This window comes from Tupaia chinensis, unplaced genomic scaffold, assembly GCF_000334495.1.
Source record: "Tupaia chinensis unplaced genomic scaffold, TupChi_1.0 Scaffold144702_1, whole genome shotgun sequence".
Taxonomy (NCBI): Eukaryota; Metazoa; Chordata; class Mammalia; order Scandentia; family Tupaiidae; genus Tupaia; species Tupaia belangeri.
In genome coordinates, this window is record NW_006204563.1 from 140,397 (window position 1) to 168,304 (window position 27,908).

At 39.2% G+C, this 27,908-nt stretch overlaps 1 protein-coding gene across 4 annotated transcripts in view; it reads right to left on the bottom strand.

Annotated features, from left to right (window-relative positions):
• PIK3C2G (phosphatidylinositol-4-phosphate 3-kinase catalytic subunit type 2 gamma) overlaps window positions 1–27,908 on the bottom strand; it is a 469,433-nt gene that overhangs the window by 138,070 nt on the left and 303,455 nt on the right. For all 4 annotated transcript variants that reach the window (XM_027767815.1, XM_006167334.3, XM_027767814.1 and 1 more), the window contains 2 exons: window positions 5,384–5,564; window positions 3,859–3,966 (listed from right to left, as the gene is read on the bottom strand). In XM_027767815.1, the coding sequence (XP_027623616.1) occupies window positions 3,859–3,966; window positions 5,384–5,564 (289 nt within the window). The remainder of the gene's footprint in view (window positions 1–3,858; window positions 3,967–5,383; window positions 5,565–27,908) is intronic.

Here is a 27,908-nt window from a genome sequence, read left to right on the forward strand (position 1 = left end):
CCGCGGTCAACTACGTGGGAGTCCAGCGACATAGCCATTACGCTAACTGCTGGTTCCCTCTCCTCATTTCTTTTAAGTACACATTATAATTCATCTTTAACTTTATGATATCAAGCACTTTCTCCTCTACCTATTGCTTGTTTTCCATTTATTTCCTTATGATTGTTGAGTGGTGAAAGCCACAGTGTTTATGATATCAGAGAGTGTATATTGATGGTGAAAAGTTAAATCAATACTAAAGAAAGGAAAAGGGCTTGATGCTTTCAATTAATCAACTTAGTAAAATATGATATCAATACAAGTTGAAGGATCAGTTTGAATGTCATTATCTCCAAGAAGTCTGAAATCAGTACAAGCTAAGGGGAAAAGATCTGTATCTTACTTTCTATCCATCAACATAAATCTAACTTTATCTCTAACCAAACATTAACTCTTTCTTACTAAATCAGTTTGAGTTTTATAGTTTTGTGAGGCTGCTTGTTAAGCAATCAATATTTGCTGTCAGGATTATTTAATTACAGATCATATGACCTTTTATCATTAGAAAATCCTGTAATGAGCAAAAATAAATCTAGATCAGTGGTTTTCAAGCTCTGCTCATCAAAATTTGGTGAGCTCTTCAGGGGACCCCAAGTCAAAGGAAGAGACAAAAGGCTGAAGGAGGCTAAAGGCAAGACTTAGACCCTCTTTTTAACCCTCTTACCAGAGCTACTTTGCTTTTATTGTGTCATATTTTGGTTTTCACATGCAGTATGTTTTTTGAGTCATGTAAAAAAATAATGTATACTTAAGAACTCTATGCACAAAACATTATGTATAAGCTGACAGAAAGAAACACCACATCCACCCTCAAAAAGCCTATAAAAAGTTGTTTGAAAGTATATACATATGCATTGGGTTGAAAATAAACCATAAGACAATTTGTCCCAGTTGAATGAAGAAGCATTTTAAGAAGAAAATATTTCAGAGATGAACTAGATCTCAAGGTCTGTGAAGGACATAGATTAGCAAATAGAGTGAGAGGTTTTCTAGGTAGAGAAAAATAAATGATGAGACACTTGATTTGAGCCAAGTTTAAAAACTGGGTTGGAATGGCCATAGCCAAGGGATGGGGATGAATGAATCAGAGTCTTAGAGAACGATTTTGCATACAGGGTGAGAGGGAAAGAAGCACAGATCTAAAAGTAATTTTTAAAAAGGAACTTAAAAGTTAAAAAAAATGTCTAGTCCCTGCTTTCCCAACAGTGAGAACGCGTTGCATTAAGTCACTCCCACTCTGCCGCCTGATCCATTCCTTAGGGATAGGAGGAAAGGAAGAAATGGTCCATTGTGATTAATAGTTTCTAAGAGGAGACAAGATTGGGAATTCTTATAAGGAAAACTTAACTCACACCTAAGACCCTTGTTCTCTGCCTTTGAGAGCCATGCTTTAAGAAGTGGACTGAAATAGGCCTGAGTGTTGCTCCCTGATGTAGCTGACTGATGGGGACCGAACATTGTCTAAAGCTTTTCCACACTCATTACATTCATATTACATTCATGGCACTTGCTCCGGTGTGAACTCTAGTGAGCTAAAATGGCTCTAACAGTCATATGATGGCTTTCCCCCAATTATTCCATTTAGAAGTTTTCTCCCCAGAATGAGTTCTCTGTTGTGACGTAAGATGGGTGCTATAACAAAAGACCTTCCCACATCATTATGTTCAAGGGTTTCTCGCCAATGTGAATTCTCAGACGTGTAATGAGGCATGAGTTTTGAATGCAGATTTCCCATGTGTATTACCCATACAGGACTTTTTACGTGAGTGTAGTCTCGGACATAGAATAAGACATTTGCTCAGACTGAATGCTTTGCCATACTTTGTTCAAAAGGTTCCCCACCTCCTCATCCTCCCCTCCCCTGTGGTATAAATTTTCTTGTAGTCAATTAATTAAGAGTTCTAATGGAAGGTTTTTTCCAGATCACCTGCATTTTTATCCTTTTTCTATGCTCCCCAATGTGGAGGCTCTGATATTGGGTTAGACATTACTGTGACTGAAGGTCTTATCATATCCATGGCACCCTGAAGGCTTCTCTCCAGTGTGGATTCTCTGATAGCCAATAAGGTGTCCATTGGAAGTGAGGTTTTTTTTTTTTTTTCCCCACGCTCATTTCGGCTGTCAGATTTCTTATTTTATTGTTCAGAGGAGTGGAAGACAGATTAAAATGTGCCCATGGGAGGGTGCCCCCTGGCCATGTTTGTCCTGTTTACTGCTGTAGCCACAGATGTCCAGCCCTGTACTAAGCACAGTAGGTCAGAGCAAATAGTTACAGGAGGCAGCGCTACTTAGTGTGGCTTCAGAGCCTCAAGGAAAGCACTGCTGGCCACTGGGTGCTGCAGAGAGAGTGTGGTCCCAGCTGCAGTGCTAGGCTAGTGACTCCAGTCCTAGGCAGCTATCTGTAGTGTACCTGGAGGCCTCCCCTTAATGCCAATGCTCCAAATTCTCAAGGCCCACACAAGTCAGAGTTCATGTTTAATTTTCACTGAGAAATTTGCTTTACTCCTCGAAAAGCAACAAAAAATCAAGAAAGCAAAAGCAGAAAACCAATACTCAATGGACATTGTGGGTTTTTTTTCCATCTACCTCTTCAAAATGTTGAGTTCTATATATGTTTAGCATTAACAGTGACTACTGCTAATAAAGTTATACCCAGAAAGAAATATCTCAATTCATAGAATTTGATGCTTATTTTGTTATTTTTTGGAATATGTTTATGAAGGCTATAAAAAATTTTTGTAGGCCATCTTGGTGTTAAAACCAAAGTCATAAAGATAATGGTATCAAGTTTTTAGCAAAATTTGTATCTTCATATTAGTAATGGTCAACTTTTCCACCTAGTTATGGGGTTCATTTTTTTGACTTACAACTTCGATCAAGTAACATTTTTTTCTGCATGTGTGATAGCTTAATCTCTTCACTTTTAAATTTTATATATCAATAATTTTCTCCATTAGTGCCTTTCTACTCTTGTCCTTTTGAGAAAGAAGAGAATAACGTTTATCAGGGGGACTAGCAGATGGCATAATTGCTATGTCACTGGATTCCCACATAGTCAACCATAGTTAGAGTCTTAGATTTGGCAGCTTAAAACTCACGGTGGGAGTGTGCGTGTGTGTGTGTGTGTGTGCACATGCCCAAAAATCCCTAGAGGAGAATGGAGAAGTGTTTGTGGTGTGGCCAAACCCTCTGGGGGGGTGATTTCTTGTGTTCTGTCTCTCTATCTCTTTTTGTCTCTCTGGCAAATGTACACGCCCTGTAGCAAACTCTTAACCACCCCCCTAAAGAAATAAAAAAGTAAAGTTTATCAGGAACAAAGGAGAAAGACTTATTCTACATCTGAGAAGAGTGACTGAGGAGTCCCATGTGACAGAGGCCTAAGAAGAGGTGAGTTTGACAATGCCAGGGAAGGCTTTCCAGGCATGAGGAAAACCATGAAATAAATCATGTGGCATCCTGACATAGGGGCATCAAGAATTTTAAATCGAATCAAATAGAGATAAGCTAACGATTAATTTTAGTTCTAGTATGGTTGTACACATAGTCTAAACAAAGCATTAAATTATATCCAGCCAGCATGGGGTCACCAAACCAACCATTCTGAATAAGTCAATAAACTAATCCAGCAAGAAGTACATTTATCCTAACTGGTCACAGTGCATCAAATGGCACACATAGTATGGATGAGTTTGAATTGCCTTTTCCTTCAAATAATTGCAGTGTCAATTTATGAATTCTTTCTGTATTTCAAAAATGTAAAGTCAACTAAAGAATACAAAACAGAAAAACTCAGTTTATGGGCTGAATAAATTGACTTACATTGTGATCAATCCCTTTTATACATAGGGCAGGGTTCAGGGGAAGGTGACAAGTATTTATATCTTGAAAGAATTCTTCTAGTCTGCCAATCTCTTTCTTTAGTATCTCCTGTAAAAAAAAGAATATTGGAAAAGCATTTTAAAAAACTGTAAAGAATTTGAATTACCTTCAAGTTATATTTTTTTTCTATTGATTAAATAAGTACTTTAATTCAGGGGTTGCACACTTGGATGGCTACGGGGTCAGGGAGGTGATGTAGTCATGTGTATGGAGGCAGCAGGCTAGGACAAGAGGGAGTATAGGGGGACAATAGGGCACTCAGGGTGTGTGCTCTTCCAGAACAACCTCAAATTCAATTAAAAACGAAAACAAAACAAAGCACTGTGCCATTCAACCAAAACACAATGAGTTGAACTTGACCTGTGGCCCACCAGTTGCATCCCTTCCTATAAGTAATTACTAACAGGGACCTTTCTGATAATTCCTTAAAATATTAGTTTGTAACTTGCAAGATTTACACCTAGTAGTAATACTAATAGGAATAATACATATATTTTTTTTGAGAGATTTTTTGCTATAGGGCGTGTGTGCTCGCCAGACAGACAGAGAGAGACAGAGAGACAGAAAGCGAGAAATCACCCCCCAGGGGGGATGGTCATGCTGCAATCCTGTCTCCTCCATTCTCCTCTCGGGATCTTGGGCACGCACTCAACACACGCCCAATGTGAGATTTAAGCCACCGGGTCTGGGATGCGAACCACGCTCGACTACGTGGGAATCCAGCGACATAGCCATTACGCTAACTGCTGGCTCCCAGGAATAATACATTTTAGAAAAATATCCACATATGTTAATGACAAAAATATTACAATTGCTGAATGCTATCAGAAACAAAAATATTTGTAGTTTAGAGATAAGCTAATGATTAATTTTAGTTCTAGTATGGTTGTACACATAGTCTAAACAAAGCATTAAATTAATTAATTTTTAAGTTAAAATCTCATTATTATTTATTTATTAGACAATTAACATCTTTCAAAATTCTTCTGGTTTTACTTTTTTTTTGAGAGGTTTTTGCTATAGGGCGTGTGTGCTCGCCAGACAGACAGAGAGAGATAGAGAGACAACAAGCGAGAAATCACCCCCCAGGGGAGATGGCCACGCCGCAATCCCTTCTCCTCCATTCTCCTCTCGGGATCTTGAGCACACATGTACATACTTCTGCTGTGAGTTTTAAGCCACTGGGTTTGGGACTCAAACCCCAGTTGACTACATGGGAATCCATCAAGACCATTATGCCATCTGCTGGTCCCAGTGACAGACATTATCATTAACTTCAGGACAGTCAATGGAAAAACAAAATCTTGATTAAAATAATTGATCTAAGTGTCTTATGACTAAATGTAGTCAAGAATTTGCTTCCCAAGGTAGAAAAATTAAAACTTATTTGAATCAAAGTAAAAAAAAGAAAGAAAGAAAGAAAGAGAAAAAAAATTACTACTCGAAGATCAATTTCTCAACAAACCTGTCTTTGAGAGTCACTGGCAGACTTGACTTTTTCCCCAATATCTCCCAGAATTTTGATAAGTTTCCTCTCTTTGGAAAACTCATCACTCAAGGCTTTTCCTGCACAGAATTGGAGAGCAGCCAGCAGCTTCTGATACCAGCCTTTAAAATAAGCTTCATTCTGTGCATCCTTTAGCAGCCTGAAGGGAAGAGGGAAAAAAAAAAAAAAAAAGAATTCTAGTATCTAAAGCTGATTTTTAAATGACCTGGAGGAGGAACAATAGGTACATTTCAGATTCTTCTGTATGTAGTGGCTCCGGGGCAGCTTAACACCTCAGGATGGGGAACAACGTTATTTGTTGGCAGTCATCAAGTTTAGCCAGATAGCTAATGAGATTCTAAGAGGGAACAATCAATAGGAGACCTGCTTTTTCTCATTTCAATTCACAATGCACTTTCCCTTCTTTCAGTGTTCTTAATTCTGAAACAAACACAGCTCAGGAACATATTTTTGACTTCTTATAAAAGTATGGACAAAGGATCTTAGAAATAGTATTTTTAAGTGACTATACTCTATTGTGACTTAACCACTAGGCCCATTTTTTTTTTCTAATGGTAATGTCCCCACACTGTCACATACCTATGTGCTATTCGCACTCTCTGTTACTTGGAGGAAGATATGGTAAAGGCAAGAGCACAGATTTTTGTTTTCAGGCATTTCCAGACTCAAATCCCAGCTGTGCAAACTAAAATGACTTAGGCCAGTTATTTAATCAGGGTGAGAGTTTTCTCTCTTCTTCTGTAAAAGAACATAATAACTCTGATTCTATACAGCTGAGTCAAGCATAGAATGAGCTAATGCATTTGAAAGTACTCAGAACAATGAAAGTAGTAGTGAGTCACAAAATATTAGTGCATATGAATCTCACAGCACGCCCAGGTCCGCTTCTGTCTGCCTGGCAGTCTGCTCTTTTCATGTCATGGGAGGCATAGAACAAGAGGAAGTAAGAATATTTTGCTAAATAAGGGAGCAGTGACAAATATTTGATTATTCTCTCTGCCACAAGACAATTTCTATGACTGTGAAACCAATTCTAACACATTAAAACTATCAGTTATACCCAAAACACTGAAATGAAATAAAAAAGGCTAATTCCTTTGAACCTGTACATCTCTTTGACTGATTCTTTTAATCTCAACTGCTCTTTAGATTTCTCCTCCTTTACAAAGTAATTAGCAGTCAAGAAATGTGAAGAAAATTGAAGAATGGAATTTTGGGGAGAAAAAGGATTTCTGGCATAATAGCCAAAAAATAGGAAAGTTTCATTTTGCATTTCTAATTTTGCATATCAGCCCCAAATGTACTATATTACAGAAATTATCACAAATGCATTATTTTTATCTGGTCAATATATTCCACTCGCACACATTTAAGTGAAGAAATTGGTTGAAGGGGGGTCTCAATTTTTTTTTTCTTTAACAAGCGAGGCCCTGCTCTTTTTGTTATTGTTATGAAGTCAACTAACCTTCTAATACCTCTTCTACTTTCTCAAAGGAAATATAAACTTTGTGTGGAATAATAGTTTGTATTTATTTTTTGAAAGTATTAAACACACACACACATGGGGTTGGCAGGTGGGTGATGGGTAAGGCACTGGACTCCCACATGGCTGACCATGGTATAAGTCCTGGACAGACCCGGCAGCTTGCTTTCTCAGTTTCCTTCTCTCTCTCTCTTTGTCTCTCTCTGGTCAAATTAAAAAATAATAACATGGGACCAGCACGTGGCATAATGATTAAGGTCCTAGAATTCCATATGGTTGACCACGGGTCAAGTTTCAGACTTAACAGCATGAAACTCCCTCCAGGTGCATGTGTGTGCGTGGACAAATCCAGAGAAGAGAATAGAGGAGAAGGTACTGTGGTGTGGCCCTCCTCCCAGGGGGTGATTTTTTTGCTTTCTGTCTCTCTACACACATCCTATAGTAAAAATCTCTAATATACATATATTATATATAAACACACACACAGACACACACACACACACACACACACACACAGACAAAGCCTCTCAAGGGGCAAATGATGTATTTCAGGGAAAAATTACTCTGTTGGTAGTTGGTTATTTTCAACAGAAGAAGAAGAGTAGACAATGAAAAGTTTTTCTTACTTACTCCATGATGAGATTTTGAAATATCTAACAAATAGTAAATGAATCACATTATTTGGATATTCTAAGAAAATGCATGTAGTGTATGTGTGAATGCAAAGCTGGAAATCCAAGTATACTCATGTGAAACTTCAAGACATTTTATGTAGAACCGTATACTTCTAGGATTACCACAATACTTTGAGGATCTTAGAAATGGAACTCTTTATAATCTACTTGGGTCTCAATAAAGTAGAGTTTATAGAGACAGTATTTCTATATCTGAAGTCAGGGTTTATTGATATTGTCATGCACTTTGAATAATGGGACACTTATTAATAAAAATATTTTAACCTGTTCTAGAATATATTTCTATAACTACCCACTTGCTATATTCATCATAAAAATTATTCAGCATTGATAAAATAAGCAATTTTTACTCAAATAATTTTAAGCAAGATATATTCTGAGATTGAGGTCATAGGGATCTCAATTTGTATTCATAATTTTTAATTTTATTAGAAATGAACTTTCTTCTCTTATTAACAATCTATTTGCTTTTCTCTGGTTCAAGGAGAAAAAATCAAAACAAAACAAAACAAAACAAAACCCTTCAATTTGATTCCTTGTCAACATAAAACAGAGAAGGGGAGGTTTACAGAGAGAATGTGGCCATGTTTTTAAAAAACATAAAAGCTAAGAAAACCCAGTGTATTCTGTGATTGTTTTCCTTGGATGTATTCCTCATCTGAACCCTGCATCCCTGCCAAGATTACATGTTTCCTTGGTGAGATCTGGTGCAAGCTCTGTGCTTTCTATTCCACTTGTGAAGTTTGTTTTTACATCCTACAGAACTGAAATCACAAAGTGTTAGAGATGACGTGAGAGGTCTGTTATGCTATTCCTGTATCCTTAGGTCACAGACATTTTAGCTGACAAAAAAATTAACATGCCCCTTAATTGTGAACAACTGCAGATGTGGCTGGACTGTACAGTTTTGATGGAGGGTAACTCAGTTCTGTGTCAACAATCTTCACAGCAAGGATGTGGCAAACTCCTCTTGCTGTGGTTTTTACCCATTGCTTCTGTTTATAAGACTGTAGAAAACGGATGCTCACACTTCGAGCATTTCAGGAATCCTTTTCAAAAGACGTTGTAACTGGGGAGCAAGAGTATTGCTTATGCCAGATGAAATGTCTAAAAATAAAAAAGTGAAAGTGAAGAGAGCACCAAGTAACAAGCAAGACTTGCCATTAAAAACCTGGGCTGTTAACTGGACAGACCCGGCAGCTTGCTTTCTCAGTTTCCTTCTCTCTCTCTCTTTGTCTCTCTCTGGTCAAATTAAAAAATAATAACATAGGACCAGCACGTGGCATAATGATTAAGGTCCTAGAATTCCATATGGTTGACCACGGGTCAAGTTTCAGACTTAACAGCATGAAACTCCCTCCAGGTGCATGTGTGTGCGTGGACAAATCCAGAGAAGAGAATAGAGGAGAAGGTACTGTGGTGTGGCCCTCCTCCCAGGGGGTGATTTTTTTGCTTTCTGTCTCTCTACACACATCCTATAGTAAAAATCTCTAATATACATATATTATATATAAACACACACACAGACACACACACACACACACACACACACACAGACAAAGCCTCTCAAGGGGCAAATGATGTATTTCAGGGAAAAATTACTCTGTTGGTAGTTGGTTATTTTCAACAGAAGAAGAAGAGTAGACAATGAAAAGTTTTTCTTACTTACTCCATGATGAGATTTTGAAATATCTAACAAATAGTAAATGAATCACATTATTTGGATATTCTAAGAAAATGCATGTAGTGTATGTGTGAATGCAAAGCTGGAAATCCAAGTATACTCATGTGAAACTTCAAGACATTTTATGTAGAACCGTATACTTCTAGGATTACCACAATACTTTGAGGATCTTAGAAATGGAACTCTTTATAATCTACTTGGGTCTCAATAAAGTAGAGTTTATAGAGACAGTATTTCTATATCTGAAGTCAGGGTTTATTGATATTGTCATGCACTTTGAATAATGGGACACTTATTAATAAAAATATTTTAACCTGTTCTAGAATATATTTCTATAACTACCCACTTGCTATATTCATCATAAAAATTATTCAGCATTGATAAAATAAGCAATTTTTACTCAAATAATTTTAAGCAAGATATATTCTGAGATTGAGGTCATAGGGATCTCAATTTGTATTCATAATTTTTAATTTTATTAGAAATGAACTTTCTTCTCTTATTAACAATCTATTTGCTTTTCTCTGGTTCAAGGAGAAAAAATCAAAACAAAACAAAACAAAACAAAACCCTTCAATTTGATTCCTTGTCAACATAAAACAGAGAAGGGGAGGTTTACAGAGAGAATGTAGCCATGTTTTTAAAAAACATAAAAGCTAAGAAAACCCAGTGTATTCTGTGATTGTTTTCCTTGGATGTATTCCTCATCTGAACCCTGCATCCCTGCCAAGATTACATGTTTCCTTGGTGAGATCTGGTGCAAGCTCTGTGCTTTCTATTCCACTTGTGAAGTTTGTTTTTACATCCTACAGAACTGAAATCACAAAGTGTTAGAGATGACGTGAGAGGTCTGTTATGCTATTCCTGTATCCTTAGGTCACAGACATTTTAGCTGACAAAAAAATTAACATGCCCCTTAATTGTGAACAACTGCAGATGTGGCTGGACTGTACAGTTTTGATGGAGGGTAACTCAGTTCTGTGTCAACAATCTTCACAGCAAGGATGTGGCAAACTCCTCTTGCTGTGGTTTTTACCCATTGCTTCTGTTTATAAGACTGTAGAAAACGGATGCTCACACTTCGAGCATTTCAGGAATCCTTTTCAAAAGACGTTGTAACTGGGGAGCAAGAGTATTGCTTATGCCAGATGAAATGTCTAAAAATAAAAAAGTGAAAGTGAAGAGAGCACCAAGTAACAAGCAAGACTTGCCATTAAAAACCTGGGCTGTTAAGGTCCAGGTGATGTGGGACTAGCAGTTGGCATAATGGCTATGTTGTTGTACTCCCATGTAGCTAACTGTGGTTTGAGTCCCAGACCTGGTGGCTTAAACTCACACCGGGCATGTGTGTGTGTATGCCCAACATCCTTAGAGGAGAATGGAGAAGAAGGGATTGCGGCATGGCCATCTCCCCTGGGGAGTGATTTCTTGCTTTCTGTCTCTCTGTCTCTCTCTGGCTTTCTGGTGAGTGCATGCTCCCTATAGCAAAAACCTCTCAAAAAAAAAAAAAAAAAAGATACAGGCAATGTGACTGTGCACAAAGTGGGAGGTAAATCTCAGAATGCCAGAGACTGGTTTTCCCCATCCAGCTATGATTTAAGTTGATATCATTTTGTACACATGCCTCATAGGTTGGAAGTTATGCTAACATTAAAATGAGCATAAGTGGGGATCAGCAGATGGCATAATGGTTATGTTGGCTGGGATTGGCTGGACTCCCACATGACTTCCTATGGTTTGAGTCCTGAACCTAGAGGCTTGAAACTCATGTCAGGCACGTGTGGGCGTGTGCCTAAAATCTCAAGAGGAGAATGGAGGAGAAGGGATTGCGGTGTGGCAATCCTCTGGCCAGGTGGATGATGTCTTGCTTTCTGTCTCTGTCTCTCTGGAGAGTGCATGTGCCCTATACCAAAAATCTCTCTAAAAATAAATAAATAAATAAATAATAAATAAAATGAGTATAAATGCATAAAATGTAGATGATTAAAGGAGTTTATGACAGTGTTATGTATAAAAGGCAGGAAGCAAGAGGGAAGAAACCATAACTCAGGTAACGAGTGCATTTGAGGGAAAGTATTTGCCTATGTTAAACGGATTGCAGGGGAGACGGGTACATAGATAAGTCAGAAGCCCTAACTGGCATTGCATGAAGATTTTCTTCGGAAATAAGAGATTTTTCTGCATTGTTTCATGCACATAGCTGCCTCTGGTCCCATGGTGAGTGACTAGCTAGAGTCACAGAGAAAGTATAGAGAGTTCACATTTCATCAGTCTGCCAGCAGGAGAGTGTTCACTCCACTTCAGCACTCTACCTCTTAACTCCCTGCAACCTAGGTCTTCATTTTAGTTTCCAACAGCATGATAGCCCACATCTTAGCCTGCCTTAGATTTTTACCCACTGGTGTGTTTCCCATGGGTTAAGATGGAAACAATATCCAGTAACAGAATGAAGATGAAGGATATGTGATTACCCCGAGACCTCTTCCCATTTCCTCCTGTATTTCTTGCTAATTAATTTAGGCCAAGGTGTGTGGATCAGGAGACCAGTTTTTAGTGAGCCCAGGAGGTGTCTAGAATGTGACTTCTTCAAGTATATTGAGTGCCTCGTGACAGATAAAGTTGAAATCTAATACTTAGTATAGAGTTATTACTTTTTATGACTTTCAATAGTTTGATTAAGAAATTCATTCAGCCATGGTAGTACACAGATAGTGCCACCACTCAGTAGGCTGGAAGCCACATGGGAAGCCCAGGTTTGGCCCCTGGGCAACCTGAACATGCTGAGTACAGGTGCATGTACCTGTAACCCTAGCTAATTGGGAAACTGGGGCAGGAGAGTCACTACATGAGACCTATTTGAAGAAACCTATAGTTGTCTCTCTCCCTTTCCTCTCTCTCCCTCCATATCTCATCTCATAAGAGAAAAAAAAAGAAATGAAAAGCATTTGTTGCTTTATCACTAACAACTTTATTTTACTTCTAGGTGGCTAAGAAACCTATTTAATATTTGTCTCAACTGAGGAACTTGATATATTGTATACTCATTGCAAAGATAACTGTTTCCTCTGCTTAGCCCATTCTTAGAATATTGATTTGCTCTTTCAGAAATACAAGCACTAAACCTCTGTTGAATTTTGCATGCAAGGAGCATTCTATGGATATGTAATTTCCAATCAATAATTATTTTTCATAAACAACTTTGTAATATCTCAAACACAAAACTATTCACAAAGGGAGTAAATTCAGGAAATAATGTGATCCATACTCTAGAGACGATGTACATTTTTAGGACACTACATACACAAGAGGGGCCCATAAACTGTGTAACTGTCTTGGTTTGCACCCACACAAATTTATATAGCTAATAATTATTACCATGTCCAAAGCAGTCTCTCTGGAATGTTAAGTACTCATACTTTTGGCATTTCCACTGTGCCACACTGTGCAGACTATGGCTCCCAACCCTACACTTTCATCCCCGAGAAGATTATCCACACTCTTTGTCATGTGACGCCCAGTGCTTGCTGTTAGCGGAAGATAATTCTCCACTCTTCGCCAAGGTGGCCATGTGATGTGCTCTGGTCAGCAGAACAAGACTGGATGAAGTGCATACCCGTGTCTGCGCCAACATGTTCAAGTGCTAGTGTGGTTGGGTTTGGCCTTGCGTACTTATTTCTGCCATAAGAATGACATGCCCTGATTGGGAGCTGGTCCTGCTGTCCTGGAATGAGGAGACAGCATGGAGCAAGCAGAAACGGATGTGCAGAGCCGGGTTGAGCCCACAGAACGACAGCGCGTCTGCAGCCTGTGAGCCACTTGAGTAGGAGAGAGCTCCTTGGTGCTGTAAGCTGCTGAAACTGTGGGGCTGTCTGTTGCTATGGTAAAAACTAATAAATAAGCCAGATTTCCTTTTTTTTTTCTTTTTCTTGTTTCTGTTTTCACTAGTTTGTCTCAGTTGCCTTTCACATATAGAGCATATTTTTTAAACATCCCTAGTGGTGGCCCTGAGGATATTTTGGGGCAAACCCAATTACTGAAAATAAACACAAGTCATCTGGAGCCAAGTCTGGTGAATTAGATGAGAGATGAATTTGAGTAGATTACTTCCGATCAAAAAACTATACAAGTAATAAAAATGGCTTTCTTTGGACATAAAAAGTCCCAAAAGGTATTTCAAAAATGATTTGCTCCTCCTCGCACAGACATGTATATTTTGTTATAGTGTTGACATTTTATTGTTATCTTACTACTACTAATATACGTTTTGACTCAGTTAAGTGTGATGAGGCCTATGTACCATCTGTCTCTTTGCTCAGCCAAGTGTTGGACTATCTGATAGGAGATTCTGAGTGAAAATGTATGAATGAGTGTGGCAGGGCAATGGCAGCGTAACACAGGGCCAAACTCAGGCTCTGATGGCTGAGGGCAAAGAGGCAGAAGCTGTATCTGCTCTGGGAAGCTGAAGACTCTGCTTCCATAGCAACAATGGGAAGACTGGCTGAGCAGGGGACCAATGGCAGTGGATGAGGGTGAGGCTGTGGATCACCTGCTGACTGGCCCTTTCCTTTACAGCCCTGGAGTTAGCGAAGAAGTGCTAAGAGTGTAGAAAGAAGCAATAGGCATGTGAAATTTCTAGAATGGCAAAACGAACTCACTGAAGAAGCAAGCAAGCAAGCCGACTACTGGAAGTCAGGTAACTCTACAAGGCTTACGAGGAGACGGACTGGGTGGCTCTGGTACGCTGAGCATTGTCTCCTCTCCTGGGCCTCAGTGTGTATTAGCAGGTGAGAGTGTTAGAGAGACATGGGTCATCAGTCTAGTGAGGAATAAGGTGGTTTCAACACACCCACTTATCCTTGCAAAGTCTGGGGAGGAGGGAAGCTCAGAGGAGCCATTTTCAGTGCTTTGGGTTTGTACCAAAATGGGAAGCCTTGCTCCCAGGTTAGATTTCTTCTCTGAAAGAGGAAATGTTGATATTTTCTGGGCTTATGTGAACAGAAGAGATTAGAATTGAGAAAAGGGGTAGCAAAGGAGTGTCCTGCGTTCCTGTACCCCATCTATCTGGCAAAGCAAGGGTGCATAGCATGCATATTTCTCAAGGTTCAAATAAACACATGAAAAGTAATTATATGTGACTGACTTTTTGTGAAGGTTGAGGTCAAACCAAAGCTGGATCCCTGGTGGGAAGGTCTTACCAGATGCCTAAAGAACTTGCCCATGGTAACCACAAGGCAGGCAGCACTGATGGTGAGCCCACAGAGGGTCTTGCTGGAGAATCTGAGCCCAGGGACAGGGGACTGCAATTGCTTGCCCTGTTGATTGTGAAGATCAATTTTCTTTTTCTTTTTTTTTTTCCCCATCCCAAAGCCCAGAAGTTAGGACCAGAAGACAGAGAATAGAGGGCAGCACAATAACAGATGGCATCTTCTACCCATTGCAAGTCTCGTAAGCTGAAGCTTAGCTGGTGCTCGAGAGTGGGGCGAGGTGTGTGTCAAATTGGAGAAGAAAGTGAACTGGACGAGACACGGGCATTTTTGACAACTAAACGTGGCCAGAAAACTATGGAATCAACTCTCATTTTAATTAGGGGACATGAAAGACCAAAGGCAGCATTTTTAAAATAATAAAAACTTGGGGAGGGGGCAGCAGGTGTTGTAGTGGATAGTGTTAGACCATGGCCTGAGTCCTGGACCTGGCAGCTTGAAAGTCACACCGGGTATGTGTGTGTGCAAGCCCAACATCCTGAGCAAGAACGGAGAAGGGATTGGCTTAGCCATCCCTCCTGAGAAGTGATTTCATACTCTGAATAAAACCAAACCAAAACAAAACCTTTGACTCGAGAATCGCCACACTTGGCCAGTTTAAAGGAAACTAGGTGAGACAGTGAATAATCATAAAGTCCGTACAAGGAGAAATACAGCTTCAGGAAATGTGTGGATTGTAGTGCACAAGATGGAGAATGTGACTGGAGATCATTACTCTGAAACTTTAAGTGTTTCACTGAGATTGGTCTCTTTGTCTTTCATTTTTATCTTTTTAAAAGTTAACCAGGGGACCAGCAGACATGTAATGGTTATGTCTCTGGATGCTCACATAGCTGACCATGGTTTGAGTCCTGGATGCAGTGGTTTGAAATTCACACCAGGTGCATGTGTGTGTATGCCCAAAATCCAAAGAGAGAAATGAAGGAGAAGAGATTGCAGCATGGCAATCCCCACGGGGGGTGATTTCTCACTTTCTGTCTCTCTTTGTCTCTCCTGCAAGTGCACGCATCAAATAGCGAAAATCTCTCCCTCTAAAAAAAAAAAAAAAAGAGTTAATTTGTTTATTTATTCCATGAGAGACTCAGACAGGGCCAGAGAAGGAGGTGGAGAGACAGGCACCTTCAATAGTCTTCACACCACACTGTGATCCATCCCCACCTCAGCTAGCACAAATCACAGAGATGCGTGTGCATGTCCATTGTACTCAAGGAGGTCCTAGGACACGAATCCTCGTTTTTAAAGAGGTGTTTATTTTTGCCTTAGGGTATATACACTCATCAGAGAAAGAGACAGAGACAATAAAAGGGCAAGTGAGAAATCAGCCCCTTGGCGGATGGCCATGCTGAATCCCTTCTCCTCCATTCTCTTCCTGAGATCTTGTACATGCACATACATGTGCCTGGTGTGAATTTCAAGCCACCAGGTCGGGGACTCAGATCACAGTCAGCCATGTGGAAGCCCAGCTACATAACCACTACGCCATCTGCTGGTCCCATCTGGGATCTTTCTTATGTTGGTCCAGTGGTGCCACTAGTTGGCCGTTTCGTCTTTCTTTACTCACACGCCGCCATCATTCTCTTTCAGAGCAGGGTCCATTTTGTTTGTCTTTTTTTTTGTGTGTGTGGATAATCATAACTAAGCACAGAATTGTGCTTCAGAAACCAAACTTGTCTCTTTAATAATAGTTTTTTAGTATGGATAAATAGGTACATACTCACTATTATAATCAGTAGCTTATCCTCATATTTAAAAAAACTCTTTAGCAGATATGACCAGAAACCTATTCAATGATAAGCTTCAGCAGTATTTTTCTGAATAAAAATTAGCCATAGATAGTGTCCAGTTTGTGTAAACATGTACAATCAAGATGCCTGTTACACAGCAATGTTGCACTCTTAGGGTCAGCTGGGAGCTATGAAGGAAAAGCTATGCTGAGCAGATCATTTCCCCTGAAGATTACAGGATATAATAAAAAGTCAGAGTTCTTTCCACTCATCATGATGAGAGGCACGGTCAGTTCGGGAGCCCAAACACAAATACATCAAACACCTTCCAACCTCCCACATACATTTATATGCTCAATGTCCTGAATAATGTGATTTAGGAGAGAAACTCTGTCTTCTTTCTCCCATGCCAACAAGCACTTATTGCTGTAGTGTAAATTATTTAATTAATCGTTTTCCCCAATTTAAGTACCAAACAGTGATTCATTGGTAATCATCCCGCTTGGGTCCTACCACTGTATTCCATATGTTCTTAATCCAAAAAGAAAATAAAACAGGTGGAACTTTAGCCTGGGCTACACCTTGGGAGAAGGAGGTACCAAAGCCCTCCTGTGTGCCATACATATTTTCTCACATTCAGGTTTTCTCTCTTCCTTGACCCTCAAGAACCCCTCACTTCTTTTTTTTCTAGAAATTTTTATTATAGGGTGCATGCACTCGTCAGAGAGGCAGAGACAGAAAGAGAGAAATCACCCCCAAGGAGGGATGGCCATGCCACAGTCCCTTGTTCATTTTCCTCTCGGGATCTTGGGCACACACATACTCATGTCCAGTGTGAGATTTAAGTCACCAGGTCTGGGACTCGAACAGTGGTCAACCATGTGGGAGTCCAGTGATGTAATCATTACACCATCCGCTAGTCTCAAGAACTCCTTCACTTCTGCTGCTGCCCTGAGTCCACCATGATCTGCTCTCCTGTTGTGTTTTGGGTTCCCAATTATAATTGTTCTTATGCTTTTCATTGTAGTCAAATACAAACTCCTCAGGGTAAATTATCTTCTCAGGGAATGGTACATGAGCATGGAGCTGAATGGTGCTTTCAGATCACCCTTTCCTCCCTCACATTCATACAGCAAGGGAACTGAGAGATTAGGGGAGTGCCCAAGGGTCTGTGTCGAGTCCACAGTTCATGTCCACCTCCTGGGGGCTCTTTACACAGCACTAAGGTCTAGGTTCTAAACTCACCGAAATGTAATTTGGAAGTCTGATTTCTACGCACATCAACTCTGGCAAGAAACTTAATGTTTTAGTTCTCTCCTACTCTGTAAGATGTTGGAGTTGGTGGGGTTTAGTAAGCTACCATCCAGTTCTAGGGTCCTATATATTTTTTTCTTTTAATTTTTTGCCATGGTTGTGTGTGTTCACCAGAGAGAAACAGAAACAAAGAGAGGGAAAAGTGACAAATCACCCCTAGCAGAGGTGGCCATGCTGCAATCCCTTCTCCATTTTTCTCTTCAGATTTTGGGCAAGCACACACATGTACCCAGTATGATTTTTTTTTTTTTGAAGAGGTTTTTGCTATAGGGTGCATGCGCTCACCAGACAGACAGAGAGAGACAGAGAGATAGAAAGCGAGAAATCACCCCCCAGGGGGAATGGCCACGCTGCAACCCCTTCTCCTCCATTCTCCTCTTGGGATCTCGGGCACGCACCGCACACGTCCCTGGGGTGAGTTTAAGCCACTGGGTCCGGGACGTGAACCGTGGTCGACTACATGGGAGTCCAGCGACATAGCCATTAGGCTAACTGCTGGTCCCACCCAGTATGATTTTTAAGCCACTGGATCTGGGACTCGAACTGCAGTCGGCCATGTGGAAGTCCAGCACTTTAACCACCATACCACCTATTGGCCCCAGGCCCTATAATTTTAACCCTTAATGAGACAATCAAGCATTTACTCCATGCCAGCATTTTCCATAGCTGCTTTAGGCAAACTTCCCATTTGCTCCAGGTAAAATAGTTCCTTCAGTTTTACCAACAAGGATATTTTGGTAAGCTGCCTGAAGTCACCCAGTCAGGGGACCAAGGATTAAAATTAAAGTTCGTGTGTCTCTAAAACCCTTGCTCTCCACTCTCATGCTGTGCCACCTCCTGACATCCCGACACAGGAACCAGCTGACCGTTTAGCCTGAGACTAACATGAATCTAGGAATCGTTCTTGCATTCTTCTTACCCTGCTTTTAAAAAATCTTTTGCTCTTGCTTCCTGTTCCCTAACTCTCCAGTGTCTCCTGTTCTTAGATAAAGCTTTTCTTTTTTTAAAAATTTTTAAGAAAATTTTATATATTTTTTATACACATTTAATCACATTGTTTAGCTTACAAAGTGAACATTTTAATATATGAACGTTTCTTCCCAGTCCAGTTGACCAAAATATCTTCAACAGATAACACCACACCTCCCCATCCCATCAATGCTCTGCCTCTGTATCCCTCCTCCAAATGACCTCCCCAGGCCTCATTGCTCCACACACACCACACCTGGCATTCACACCCACCTCTTGTGTTTGTATATCTTGTAGTCAATCAGTTTCGGTCACAGAGTGCAGACACTAGGTATATATTGAGTGGGGACATACAATGTCTCTCCTTCATAGCCTGGCTTCATTCAGTAGTAAATCTTCCATATTCTTCTACTTTCTGTCAAAAGCCAGGGTTTTGTTGGCTTTTATGGCTGAAGAGTATTCCATAGAGTATATGTGCCACAGTTTTTCAATCCATTCATCCGTACAGGGGCATTTGGGTTGGTTCCATGTCTTAGCAGTCATGAATAGTGCCACAATAAACATCGATGTGCAAGCAGTTTTCCAATGAAGAAGTCCGTCCTTTGGGTATATACCGAGGAGTGGGATTGCTGGATCATATGGTAGTTTCTATTTGTAGATTTTTTTTGAGGAATCTCCAAATTGTTCTCCACAGTGGCTGGACCAATTTACATTCCCACCAGCAGTGTAAAAGAGTTCCCTTTTCACTCTCTCCGCACCCCCCCCCCATTTTTTGTTTTTTTAATCTTAGACATTCTGACTGGTGTTAGGTGGTACCTCATTGTTGTTTTGATCTGCATTTCTCTTACAATGAGGGATGTTGAGCATTTTTCATATGCCTTTTGGCTATTCATATGTCATCTTTAGAGAGTGTTTTTTTTCAACTCTTTCTCCCATCTTTTAATGGGGTTGATCATCTTTTTTCCAAACAACTTCTTTAGTTCCTTGTGTATTCTGGTTATTAGTCCCTTATCTGATGCATAATTTACAAAAATATTTTCTCATTTTGAGGGCTGTCAATTCACACCAATTACTGTGTCTTTAGCTTTTCTTTTTACATAGTTCCTTTCATTGTGTCCCACAATCTATAAACTCCCTGCCAGCATTCCACCAAAATGCCAGTACTTTCCTTCTTTCTTTTCCCTTTTCCTTTTAAAATATTTTTTTTCTGATTTTAAAGAAGTTCTTGTGTATGTGTGTGTGTGTGTGTGTGTGTGTGTGTGTGTTTTATTTGTATTTTTAGTTTTTTGTTTTTGGTGTAAGATATGAACTCACTAGAGAGAGAGAGAGAGAGAGAGAGAGAGAGAGAGAGAGAGAAGAATGTGAGAAATCACCCTCCATAGGGGATGGTCACGTCACAATCCCTTTTCCTCCACTCTCCTCTCGGGATTTGGGGCATGCACGCACCCATGCCCAGTGTATTTTTCAAGACTCCAGGTCCAGGACTCAAACTTAAGAAGACCTTGATAACCTAAATATATTTCTGTGTAAAATCTAATTTCCTCTATGTTATTTAGCCTACAAAAATAATAGAACATGTGGAATCTATTTTGATAATGCAAATCATACACCTGGCTCACCCCTCCTTTGTCCCTTTCTCACTTAAGAAAGTGGGACCAACCCCACAGTTTGAGAGTTTCGGCTCCTATGGTTTATTTAGAAAATGACAATGCTGGATAGCATTGGGAGAGTAAAGAAAGGAGACTAAATTGAAAGTAACACACTGATTGTATTTGCAGATTTAAGAAACCTGACAAACGGTGCAAACACAACAGATGTGCCTTGAACTACCTTAATCGGTCCTGTAGTTCCAAATAATTCCAAGTTGTGGCAGAAGAGAAACATCAACACTAGTGCTATAATAAAATAAATTCTGTTGGACATATAATTAATACTCAATAATTAATACTCTATAATAAAATAAATAATTCTGTTGGACATTAATTAATAATTAAATCCATGCCATGGAATTTTAAATTAGTCTTATAGATGCCTACATGTTCCCTTGCTCTCTGAAAATAAGTTCTTAACGGGGGTTCCTAATTCAAATCTTTTTTTTTTTTTTGCCTTTTCTGAATACATGTATAGCTATTTTAAAGGCAGTGTAAGCATCTTTTTATAAAGTTTCCTTAACAAAATTTCTTTTAATGGGAAAGCAGTTCCTTTTTTGCCATATGAATGTTTCATAAGAATAGTAACCTAATAATAAAAACCCTCTTTACCCCTCAGCCTTTTGTTCTTGCTCAGCCCTTTGGAGAAAGCTGGATAATCATCATATTGTTCAGAGAACAGTGCATATGTTTGAACACAGCCGCAGGGGGAGGTATCTAGGTGTAAGGCAAGCTGGCTTTGAATACCTAGTTTTCCCCGGAACCTCAGCTTCAAATCACAGCTGGAACAATTGCTTCACCCTTCATTCTTCAGAGCCACAAACAGCGTGGTTTATTCTGTAAAGATATTAAAGGTTCCCTAGAATGTTATCCATAAGATTTGGAGCTGTGTTTGATGTCCTGAGAAAATTTCTGGGACATTCGTGTTCGTCATCATGAAAGAACTTGTCCCCTGAAGCTGGCTAGCACCATTCAATCCCATTTCTTTTGGAAATGTGTGAAGACTTGGTGGTGTTCTTTGAGGCCTCCAAGACTACCTGCTAATTTTCTGCTGACTTAAGGTAATGTTATCATTGTTGTTGTTCAGGTTGTAGTTGACAGACAAGGGTAATTGTCTTGTTGATTTTATCACATGAATGTGGGAAGAGTACCAGGCACATCTTGTGTCAAATGTTTGCAATTGTATTGCACACGCAGTTTAACAGTTCTAATCCCAGTCTCTTCATTTGTCAAATGATAATAATGTCTGTACTCTCATCAAATCTGTTTCTATTGTCACCAGAAAATTCCTGTGTTGAAGCCAAGGTGCCTATATTTGGAGATGGGGCTTTTAAGAAGAAATTAAGGCTAAATGAGGTCATAAGGCTGGGCCCCAACCAACAGGAACCTTAAGAAAAGAGGTGCCAGGAGAGCACACATACAGAGAAAAGGCCCTGAGTCTGTCTCCAAGGGAGGAATGAGGCCACACTAGAAAACTATCCTGCCAGCATGTTGATCTTGGACTTCTATCCTCCAGAACAGCAAGAAACGACTTTGTGCTGTTTAAGCCACTCAATTTGCAGTATCCTGTTCTAGAAGCCCTGACAGACATGTACTAAAGCACTAACAATTTTCAACTCGTGTGTGTGTGCGTGCGTGTGTGCGTGCGTGCACCTGATCCAGGTCTTCCTGTTCATCTGTCTTTGACATTATGACATTGCACTTGGGTTTTCCGAAGGCACTTTAACCTCGAGTAATTCCATCATCGTTCCTAACACCTGCTTCTCCCCCTGAATCACATATCTCCGCAAGTAGAATTGCCAGCTTCCCACTGCCTTACCTAAAAATGAGGCCGTTGTCTATTATTCTTCACTCACTCATCCCCAGCATCAAATGTGTTACCTTGTATTATGTTTACTTTCTAAACAGCTCTCAAATCTAATTTCTTCTCTCTGTCCCCTCTGATAGAATTTAATAGTTGCCTTCATTTCTGAAATCTTGTACTTGATTTCCTTGTCACCTGTGTGTGTTATTTTTTTCCTTCCTCAAATTAGTCTTCTTTCCTTAGTCAAATGAAATCTAATTCTACTGATTAAAATCACCTAGCTTTCAGGATAAATATAAAATCCTTGGTGTAACAGAAAGGGCACTTCATAATTTAGCTCCCCCAAGTCTTTAAGACTTTTTTCTTATTCCCACTCATGTCCTTCCATTCCAAAAATAAAGTACACTTCTAGGAACTGGAGTTTTCTCTGCCTTCTCAGGCACAGTGCTTCCACCGTGCTCTATCCCTCATGTCTAAAATTTGCTTCGATATGCCAACATCTGTTTACCCTTTCATGTTCAGCCTAATCAGCACCTCTCCAAAAAGGTTTTTTTTTTTTTGGAGAGGTTTTTGCTATAGGGTGCGTGTGCTCACCAGACAGACAGAGAGAGACAGAAAGTGAGAAATCACCCCCCAGAGGGGATGGCCACACTGCAATCCCTTCTCCTCCATTCTCCTCTTGGGATCTTGGGCACACATGCACATGCGCCCGGCGTAAGTTTAAGCCACCAGGTCCGAGACTTGAACCGTGGCTGACTACTTGGGAATCCAGTGACATAGCCATTACACTAACTGCTGGTCCCTCCAAAAAGATTTTCTTAGGTTTTTTAAATCTGAACCAGGTGTACTTCATCCCTTCCGTAAGAGTGAGTTAATTCCCTGTATCAGTTGTTGTTAAAACACTTGATAGATATTGTCTTGCAAAATTGTGTTTTTATTTTTTTCTTAATCTTTCTTTTACTAGACTTCAGATTCTTTAAAGGTAGCATTATGACTTTATACGTTTGTGGCCTAACAGAATTTCTGATTGTGAGAAAATAGGGAATCAATATCTGTTGAATAAATGAATTAATGATTAATATATACATAAATACCACCTTCCTAATTTTTTTTTATTTAGTGTTTAAAAATTTAGAATATGGGGGCCAGTAGGTGGCATGGTGGTTAAAATGCTGAACTCCCACATGGCTTGCTACATTCGAGTCCTGGACCTGGAGGATTGCTTTCTCACTTCCACCCTTCTCTCTCTATTTTCCTCTGTGTGTCTGTCTAGCAAGTGTGCATGCCCTGTGAAAATTTTTAAAAATTATGATAAATAAAATTAAATAAATAATTAAAAAATAATTTAGTATATAAATCTGAATGAATCTGCTATTAATTCTGGAATTATAGACTCTTATTACTTGTAAATTACATTTTCAAATGCTATTTCCTTTAATCTCCAAAATTTAGAAAACATGTACATATATGCACATACTTAAAATATATTTACTAACTTATACATTAATTAAAATTAATTTACATTTAGGAATGTTAAAACACTCTAGTACAACACTAGAGGTAATCATATTGTAATTTGAGGACTCAGATCATGAGAAAATATGGAGAAATTATTACTAAGCAAAAATTATTAGTTAAGTAAATGGACTTAGTTGTTGAAATACCATCATTGGCAAAATTATATTAGCTAAAGTTTAGGTAGCTGCAAAAGAAGTTATCCCACTTTTCTGTCAGATAAACCATGTCTTTTTTTCTTTTTCTCACATGTGCATTTTTTCTACAATCCCAAGAGAAGAATGAAAAAGTGATTATGCTGCAGCCATCCTTAATGGGGGAATATTTTTCATTTTCTCTTTCTTTCTGAGTAGCAAATGTGTCATAAGCAAAAATAAAAGAAAAAGAGCACACACGCACAAAAAAAGTGAGGACCTCCCCTCAGATTCATATAACTCTGAGGGGATCATTTTTCTCATTACAGAGTAAAATCAGTTTATAAACTTTTTAATGCAAATCCAATAAAAATACCAGAGCCATTCTTCACAGATCTAGAAAAGACAATCATAGAATTTGTCTGGAATCATAAAAGACATATTGCCAAAATCATAAAAATCATATTGCCAAAGCAATACTGTGCAAGAAGAGTAGAGTGGGCAGGATCTCACTTCCTAAACCCAAAATATACTATAAAGCTGTGATAATCAAAGCAGCATGGTGGACCAATGGAATAGAATAGAGACCCCAGAAAAATACTCCCGAACATATAGCCAACTGATTTTTGACAAAGGGTACCAGTCAATCCAATGGGAAAAAGAAAACCACTTTAGCAAATGGTGCTGGAAAAACTGATATTCACCTGCAGAAAAATGAATCTAAACCTCTGTCTCTCACCATTGACAAAAAATCAACTCAAAGTGGATCAAAGATCTAAACCTAAGACCTCAAACTATAAAACTACTGGTGGAAAACACTAGGGAAACTTTGGGAGACATTGGAGTAGGCAAAGACTTCTTAAATAAGACCCCCAAAACACAGTCAATAATCCCAAATACAGACAAGTGGGATTAAAACAGATTAAGAAATTTCTGCATGGCAAAAGATACACAATCTGTGAATCAACAGCTTTTGGAATGGGAAAATATTTTTTGCAAACGATGCTTCAGATAAGGGACTGATAAGCAGAATACACAGGGAACTCAAGCAGCTTAATCAAAAAAAGATGATCAGCCCAATTAAAAGATGGAAGAATGAGCTAAAAACAAAACAAAACAAAAAGACAAAAAGCAAATCTCTAAGGAAGACATACAAACAGCCAAAACACATATGAAAAAAATGCTCAACATTCCTCATCATAAGGGAGATGCAGATCAAAACTACAATGAGATACTACCTAACCTCAGTCAGAATGGCGAAGATTAAAAAAAAATAATGATAAGCGCTGGCAGGAATGTGGTGAAAGATGAATTCTCTTACACTACTGGTAGGATTGTAAATTGATCCAGCCACTGTGGAGAACAATATGGAGATTCCTCAAAGATCTACAAATAGAACTACCATATGATCCAGCAATCCCACTCCTTGGTATCTACCCAAAGAAGGGAAGAATTCTTAATTGGAAAAGTACTTGCACATCTGTGTTTATTGTGGTATTATTCACAATTGCTAAGACATGAAACCAACCCAAATATCCACGAACAGAGGAACGGATTGAAAAAGTGTGGCACATATACTCTATGGAATACTACTCAGCCATAAAAAACAAGACCCTGGCTTTTGCCAGAAAGTGGATGAATATGAAAATTTACTGCTGAGCGAAGCAAGTCAGGCTATGAAGGAGAGACATTGTATGTCTCCACTTAATATATACCAACTGTCTGCACTCTATAGCCCAAACTGAATGAATAGAGGATACGGAAACATAGAAAATGGTTATAGATACCAGATACAGTGTAGGAAGAGGGTGGGAGAAGGAAGAGGGTCCATGAAAAGACATTAAAGAGAAAAATAGAGAGGCAAGGCATTTACGGGACAAGAGAATGGGTTATTATCTGTTGATGATAATGTGTCTAGTATCCCCAACTGCACTGGTGAGAAATGTCTCCATGTTGTAACATTCACTTTACAAGCTAAGTGACATATGTGATTGAATATATACAAGAATAAATGTATTTTTCAAGGATAAATTGAATGGATAAAAGAATGTTAAAAGTAAAATTTTAAAATACTTTAAAAAGAATCTAGGGATAGCTTTGATTCCTACTGGTATTTTCATTATTGCTCCTTTTTAAAAATTCAATTTTTTTTGTCATAATGTGTATGTGCTCACCAGAGACAGAGAAATGGAGAAAGGGAAATTGGGAAATTACCCCCCAGGGTGCATGGCTCCACCATAGTCCCTTCTTTTCCATTCTTCTCTCATGATTTTGGTCATGCATGCATATATACCCAGCATGATTTTCAAGTCATCAGGTCTGGGACTTGAGCCATGGTTGATCATTGGAAATTCAGTGCCTTAACCACCATACCACTTGCTGCTTCCATTTTTACTTCTCTTTAGAAACAAGCCTTTTCTACTTTGGACCATCCAATTACATAGTTCTTTGTGAGACTCTCCCTTCATAATTGTCTTTTAAGAAAAGTTTCCCAAGCCTTACTTTAATGAGATTGTCTTTGTCTCTGAAATCATCAGTGGAGGTTGGATGACAGTGCTCAAAGGGCAGATAACTAAAATTGCTTTGGAATTAATTGGTTAGCAATTTTCTTTTTTTTTTTTCTGACCAAAAAAAAAAAAAAAAAGAAAAAGAAAAGAAGAATAAGTTTACTATTAATGTTTCTTAGCAAATGGCACATAATTTTAGCCAGAGTTTGAAAATTATTAATTTGAATTATGAGTCAAATACTTATGTGCTTTATTTTTGTGTTTTCCCCTAAATCACTATTTTTCTATGGGTTAACATATTACTTTAGACAAATCCAATAATGCTTAACTCCTTATTTTCTTATTTTTATTCTTTCCTTTAATTTTTATCCTCCTTTACTTCATTTAGTGACCAAGAAAAGTAACTGACTGTAACTATTTTTATTTACAGTGGATTGATTTTTATTTTCACAAACGAGGAAAACAAGGTGATTAGAAAATAAATTGCTGATGGAATTTGCTTTTTTTTTTTTCTTCCCCAAGAATTCTGAAGAGATATAAGTAGAGAAGTCTAGAAGAAGGGCTATCTTGTTTTTGCACGGTAAATTCTATTTGGGTGTACTTCATTCACTATACCTTTCTCTCTGTATCAATCAAGATGAATTCACATGAATTCTTTTTTTTTTTTTTTTTGGAGAGTTTTTTGCTATAGGGCTCATGCGCTCGCCAGAAAGACAGAGAGACACAGAAAGCGAGAAATCACCCCCCAGGGGGGATGGTCACGCCACAATCCCTTCTCCTCCATTCTCCTCTCGGGATCTTGGGCACGCACCTGGCATGAGTTTTAAGCCACCGGGTCCGGGACGCGAACCGTGGTCGACTACGTGGGAGTCCAGCGTCATAGCCATTACGCTAACTGCTGGTCCCGCACATGAACTCTAAAGACTTAAAATGTAGGCCAAGAACAGGCTAAGGAGTTAGTTATATTTGAATTTGAAAGGTGGGTGTGCCATTTAATGATTGTGTGACTGTTAGCCTCTGACTTAAGCTCTCTGAGTTGCAACAGTATCTAAGGAAACCTAATTGACAAGATTGCTGTGAAGATTAAATGACATACTTTAGGAGGGTACCTAATGAGTCTGACATTAATATTCGCTCAATAATGATAGTATTTATTCTGGCTGTTCTTAGAAATGGGCTGTTTGCATGGTAGCATAGTAGGTCACAATTCTTTAGATATATAAACATTTTTCGTTATAGTTGGTTCATTTCAATAAAGGTTTTGCCAAACATGATCTAACGGAAAAATTAAACTTTCCTCAGTCATACTACTCCTATACCATCCAGCTATGTTGGCATTGTGGCAATGTCACACTCCATGACAGTGAAGTCATATGTGAAGGTCCCAGGTTTGCATCTGAGGTCTCCCTGTGCATGCTGGGAGAATGCACCTAGCTAGGCTTATGATCCTGTCTGGTTAAGGCTTGTGATGTGAAAACTCTGTTGTAGGTATTTTCTCTCTCCTATTCTTTCTCTGCCTCCTTCTCTCATGGAAGAAATAAACAAGTAGACCTAAAACAAACAAACAAAAAACAGATAAAATAACTGCTACGGGTATTTACTGTTTTAGCTCACATGCTCAGTTAAAAAAAATAATTAAGAAAAGTGGCAGAGGCCCAGCTGCGGGTCTCCCGCCACCCCCGGGGCCCCACGCCGAGCGAGCGCGAGGCGGCGGCGGGCGGAGTAGGCCCTGTGCTGGCCC